Genomic DNA, 6,383 nt, shown 5'->3' with positions numbered 1-6,383 from the left:
CATTAGCCCCAAACATGGAATTTTTTTTTTTAATTTTAAAAGATAATGTTGATGATTTTAGTATTTTAGAAGTTTAGATATGTTGGTCCAATAGATTTTAAAATTTTGGTCATATCCTAATATATTTCATAAACTTGTTATAATGTTTAGATATACATTAAAGATATTTTTGTAAATTTTTTAAGTTTACGAATTGCTGCAGCATGCCAAAGAAAGTTGTTTTTTTTTTTTGGTTTTTTACTCGGCCACGTGTAACTTTCTTTTGAGCGAAGTAAATTGAGGGATCCTAAGCAAAGCCTAGCCTACCATTCTAGTGGCTGTGAAAGTGAAAACCCGTATACTTTCAAGCATTGCACGGTAGGGATCAAAATACCACGTGATAGAGTCCTCATCAACCGAACACTCTACTAAGGACCCCAAGCAGCAAAAAGAACTCGTCAGCCTAGGAACCTCCCGACTGAACTTACTCGCCCAGGAAAAAATAAAAAAATAAAAAAATAAAAATTCATATAAGAGGAGGACTACTTGAGACTTTCATCATCATGGTTCAGTAAATTCTATACACGACCTGTTTATTTAAAAAAACCCATCGTGAAAAGGGCCAAAGACAGTTTACTGTTTACCAACCCAGTATTCCTGGCTTAATAGAATGTCAAACACATATAACATGAGATTAGTTTGCTTTTAGCTCTAATATTCTTGATTTAGCTATGTTATGAATTTAAACATACGTGAATTTGATAAAATTAACTATGTGTTTATCTTGTATGCACACGAATTTGATCATATGTTAAATCTAATATTATTGGACTTAGTTATGTGTTGAGTTCAAATACACATAAGTTTGACAAAACATCAAACTTAGCACCTTTAGATTTAATTATGTGTATAGTCCAAGTGCATAGTGATTTGATAAGACACCAAACCTAACACTATCAAAATCAGATACATATCGAGTCTATGTGTCTACAATTATGACAAGATGTTGTCCCCAACATTCTTGGACTCAACTACTTGTTGAGTCCAAATACCTATAGGCCTGGTAATATGTGCAATTTAAGTGCTCTTAAGCTTAGCTATGCATTGAGCTTGGGTGTCTACATGTCCTGCAAAACATTGAATCTAGTATCTTTAGACCCAGCTACGCATAAAGCCCAACTTTCTATAGACGTGACAAGATATCAGACCCAGCATTCTTGGGCTAATTTACGCACTGAGCTGGAGTGCAAGTGGCTCTCGCAAAACCCCAGACCTGATACAATTAGGATCAGCCACACGTTGAGCCCAAGTGTCTACGAGTTTGACAAGATATTAGACCCAACACCTTTTAGATTCAGTTACATATCAAACCTGAATACACATGGGTCTAACAATATACTCAATCTAATATCCTTAGGTTTATAATTAGTACAAGTTCTAATATACTCATAATTGAAATTGTCTTTGGTCCCCGTATCAAGTCCTAAGGCTATTTTATAGTCTTCAATGTAAAATGTTAAGTATTTAGGATAATGATTTATCTATATTCTTAGGCATATAAAAATCTTACAAAAGTTTATCTTAGTCCAATAATCATTAATGTTGATTGAAGGCTATTATCGTCAACATTAAATTAATATTCCGTATAAAATAATGCATAGAATATATTGTAGATCCTTAGTATTTTTATTAATATTAATATTAATGTAAAAATTATTTTCATAAATATTAATGTTGTGTAATGAATTTTTATGCCTTCAACAAAATAAAACAATTTAAGGATTATAAATATTTTTTGAACTACCCAGTTAGCATTTCTCGTGTGTTCATATTAAAATTTTAAAAAAATTAAATAATTTTTTTAAAAAAATACTCTACAATACTTAGACATACATGTTGACCTTGAAATCTCCATTCGTGCCCGGGTATCATGAAAACTCATGTGGAATAATTTCGTCAGCTTCTTCAAGTTTATTAGAAGAAAGTAAGTGTTATATTTTAAAAATATATAAAATGAGATTATACTTTAAAGTTTTGGAGGCAGAAAACGTTTAATTTCTCTTGCTAGAAATAATCTGTTTTTAAAAGATCCAATGTTTAAATTCGTGATTCCAGCTGTTCAACTTCATTCATTTAAAAAACAAAGCAAAACAAAGGCTAGCCAGAAACAGGAGTGGTGTCTGTTTTTGTATTTTAAAAATATTTATAAAATAATTTGATTTTTTTAATTAATTTTTTAAAAAATTATTTTAATGTGATTATATTAAAAAAAAAATAACAATAAAAAATATTATTTTAATATAAAAAATAGTTTAAAAATAACCGGTGATTCATTGAGCTGCTGCTTCTACTTTAGCTTTAGCTTGCTTTCTCTACCGTCTACCTTTGTTTTTTTCACGACTCCTCCATTTCCTGGAAATATCCTCCAGTAAGTGCAACAGCGATGATAATTCATTTGTAGATATATGTAAATCCATGCCTCAAACAAACCCTAATAAAATCAAGAAGATCAATCAAAATCGATGGTAATGTCTCACAATTCACGGCACTCCATAGACTCCTGCACTCTCCAGCTCCATTCATGGAGACCCTTTCTCGATTCCGACCCCCCCACCAATTCTAAACCCTACGCATCTTCCCGTACTCTCCCTAAACGCCCCTGCCTTTCCGATCGCGCCACTTCTTTCCCTTCTAACATCGATTCCATCGACATTTCCAAGCTCTCTCTCCTCCAAGACGACGACGACAACAACAACAACAAACCCATCCCCGCCGCTCCCGCTGTTACCAATAGTCCCTACAAACGAGGTACCTTACGCCTTATCGAGCGCAAGAGGCGTCGCAGAGGATCCCGGTCCGTGTCCGGCCGGAGCTCCGATAGAAGTGGAACCTGGCGGTGTTGCTCTGTTGGTGCGGCTCATGGGACTTGCTCGGATTTCCCTGTGGCGGTGGGGACGGACTCTAGTGGGGAGCTGTTTGTGAATGGGGATGCGAATTGGGCGTCGGATGTAAGTGAAGCAAAGAATTCGATAAAAGAGAGGGAGGAGAAAGAGAATTTGTTGGGAGTGGGTAGTGCTTTTGGGAATTTGGATAGTGAGTCTGGGTATGGGAGTGAGCCTGGGTATAGGGGGGATGCTGAGTTTGGTTATGGAGATGAGGTTGATGAGGAAGAGGATGATGCCAGGCTGTTATTTTGGGGACACCATTTTCAAGGTACGCACAGCTTTCTCCAATCTTTTTTGAAGATATTGTTTTTATTGACTGTGTTCAAACCTTTCCTTGCTCCTCCTGATGCAGATTCTAAGATGGAAATGGTTGGAGAGAACACATTTGATCCAAAAACCCATCACAGATGTCGTCGCAGGAAACATGATTATAGAATGGTTGACTCATTGAGATAACTCACCCGGTTGTTGGTAAATAGGAGGAGAAAGTGAGGTCCTTTTGCCACTGGTGTTTTGATAGTATTTACTATATTAATTTCTTGCAACCCTCTGCTTTCAATCCCTCCCCAATTTTGTGACATGTTTTGGAATCTCATCTCTGCTGTTGAGGTTGGATTTCTCCTTTCTTGTTGCATAAAGCTGCTGCTTTTTGCGGATGGATCCATACTTGTTTGTTTAAATGTCTGTGACATGTCTAAGTAGTTTATTTGTGCATTACATTCAAACAACTCTTGTAAGAATTGTTGTTAATCTGTAAGTTATACAATTTTTCTAAATGGATTCAATGCTCAGCTACAATTACCTTTAATTAGATCAATCAAGGAAAGAACTGAAAATTACTGGAGGTATCCCATGGGCCAGATTATTCCAGTCTTGTTTGCCGAAATTTCCATGTCACAAACTCCATACTTTTTAGGAAACAACTAACCTGGTGTTGCTGCTTTTGAGTTGTTTCCATTTTTTCTTTTTATTTCGCAAAACACCATTAAGGGTAGGAAATCCAAAGACTTCAAACCAGGTTCTCACCCTTCATTTATGAACTGGAGTTATCCCCTGCATCTCTGTCCAGGAGATGACCTGGTTGTGTATCAGAAACCTTTCAAGCAGAGTGCTGCTAAGAGAGGTTAAGAAATTGTGAATAACTGATGCAGAACAAGTTAGCCTCATAGTTCGAGAGCTGTTGCTTGACCTTTGTAATAGTGATTCAGAGGCTCGGGAAGAGTCTCATGAAGCAGAAGAACAAGAGAGGTAACTCTGAACTCTGTAGCATCGTGAGATTTAATTGTAAGATGCGATGAAAAAGGTTAAATTGTAGGATATGCATATTGCCAGGAGTAATTTGTTGGATATCATGCATGACAGGAAAACAAAATGAAAGCCAAGGGAGTACAATCTATTCCAGTAATATCCCATTTACATTTTGAAGTATTGGAGCACGGCTCTGTACAGTGGTTGTAGTGATTTATTACCTTGATGTGGACCGAATCTTTGGCTTGGCGAATCACGTGAATCCAACCCAAGAGTAATCGCGATCTCTTATAAGCAACTCTGCTTTGACGCCTAAATTAGCCGCTTAGCGCAAGAAGATAACTAGAACATAGCAGCTTATAGTGCCTCCCGACTAAAAACAACAACATCGCAGATTATAGTGCTTTCTGACCTAAAACAACTTCCTTTCACGCTTGGCCCGCTTCCAGATCTTTGTTTCTGTGGTTTTCCACAAGAGCTTCATCTTTATGAACCCTTTATAATCAACTCAAGGCTGCCATGATTTATTTTGTTAATTTGACCCGTCACTTCTGACACTGAGATCAAGCTCCGTGATGCAGCAGAAATCTTTTTTGCTCATGCATCACAGTTACCCATATAAAGGGAAACACCCAACAAATCTCCTCGCCCAAATTCATGAGAGACACACCTACCTAGTCACATGTTCTTTGTCATCAAAACCTAACTATTTCACTTCAGCTTCCTTCTCCTCTCTTCCCATGTTTATTGCACTCACCAGCCTCCTGCTTTTCTATCAAACCCGCTTTGGAAAGCTCCCATCTTCATTGAATTCACACCCCTTGCCCCTCTTTAAAGCTTTCCATCAAGTCTCTTACCTGCACAACTCTGCATTCGCAAGGAACAATATAATGTCTCTCACCCGCTCTTCTATATAATGTCTCTCGTTCTATAATCTGTGAGGTCATAGCATAGGTGTTCTTAGTCTCAATTTTTAATATTATTCCTCCGTTTCTTTTCCTTCTTTGAAGCATCATAAATATCATAGAATGAGAACCATCTCCATTCTCATCACTTTCCTTTTCCTTTCATGGCTAACATGTGCTCCGAGCTGGGGTTCTGACAACGGGGACACTTATGTTCGAGAAGCATGCAGTGTGACTAGATATCATGACCTTTGCGTGCACTCACTAGCATCCTTTTCGCACACTGCTGGGAGAAGTCCCAGCAAGTGGGCACGAGCTGGGGTTTCGGTGACAATAGGCGAGGCTAAGAATGCTAGCCAGCATCTGAATAAATTGAAGAAAGATAGAATCATGAGAGGCAGAAACAGGATTGCCCTTTCAGATTGTATCGAGTGCTTCCAAGACGCGATTGACAATCTTCACAAATCACTTGGCGTACTCAGAAAGCTTGACGCAACAAACTTCGATACACAGATGGGGGACCTAGCTACATGGTTGAGTGCTGCACTCACAGATGAAGACACTTGCTTGGATGGTTTTGAAGATCAAAGCAGCAAACAAGTTAAAATGCTTCATAATCAGGTTTCAAGAGTCACTTATATCACCAGTAATGCACTGGCTCTTGCTAACAAACTTGCAGCCGCTGGCCTGGGAAGCCTAAATGGTCTGTAGTCATGTCATATCAACAGGGAACTGGGTCATAAATCAGAATATAAATGGAATAATCTAGCCTATCAAAGCTAAAATACATCTATCACTTGCTTAATTGGCTGTCATGGCTACCTATGTATCTTCGGTTTCTCAGCTGGTATATAGCTACTGCGTTAAAACCTGGGCTCAAGCGATGCGTGTTGGCTTCTTGAGTCAGAAAATAAAAGCAGGGCAGCAACTGTGGTTTCATAACAAGTTGTTGTAAATTATTTCTGCTTGTCCATCAATGCTATTTGAATTATTCTTCTATGATTAATATCTGCTGCCACGCCTCTCTTAGTTTGTTCAAGTACTGGTACTGCTTGGGGGGGCCTTGTAAGATGATCAATGAAGATAGATTGTTGTTGAAAGAGCAGACATGTTTGTTCTTTTGGACATCCGTACACATCAAGAGCCCCATGGATACAATGTGTACAAAAAGCTCTCAAATCTAAGATACGTATTTACTGTTAAAATACCATAACTACAGTTGAGAACCATGCGACACTCTCCTTGCTATCGCGTGCGATGTTTTGTCTGCCACCATTCCTTTCCCTTCTCCAATGGTCACGACTGT

The 6,383-nt window shown here is 38.1% G+C and overlaps 2 protein-coding genes across 2 annotated transcripts; both read left to right on the top strand.

Annotated features, from left to right (window-relative positions):
* The first annotated feature begins 2,329 nt into the window (after positions 1–2,329).
* LOC118041460 (uncharacterized) lies at positions 2,330–3,722 on the top strand. The gene is made up of 2 exons (XM_035048809.2): positions 2,330–3,192; positions 3,277–3,722. Exons 1-2 carry the CDS (start codon positions 2,502–2,504, stop codon positions 3,378–3,380), a joined length of 795 nt encoding a protein of 264 aa, XP_034904700.1. The 5' UTR covers positions 2,330–2,501; the 3' UTR covers positions 3,381–3,722.
* A 148-nt stretch (positions 3,723–3,870) lies between these two features.
* LOC118041461 (pectinesterase inhibitor 6) lies at positions 3,871–6,083 on the top strand. Its single transcript, XM_035048810.2, has one exon. It carries the CDS (start codon positions 5,201–5,203, stop codon positions 5,786–5,788), a length of 588 nt encoding a protein of 195 aa, XP_034904701.1. The 5' UTR covers positions 3,871–5,200; the 3' UTR covers positions 5,789–6,083.
* The last annotated feature ends 300 nt before the right edge of the window (positions 6,084–6,383 follow it).

The sequence above is a fragment of the Populus alba genome, chromosome 14, assembly GCF_005239225.2.
Source record: "Populus alba chromosome 14, ASM523922v2, whole genome shotgun sequence".
In the NCBI taxonomy this organism is placed as follows: Eukaryota; Viridiplantae; Streptophyta; class Magnoliopsida; order Malpighiales; family Salicaceae; genus Populus; species Populus alba.
This window is presented reverse-complemented; position numbering and strand designations above follow the sequence as displayed.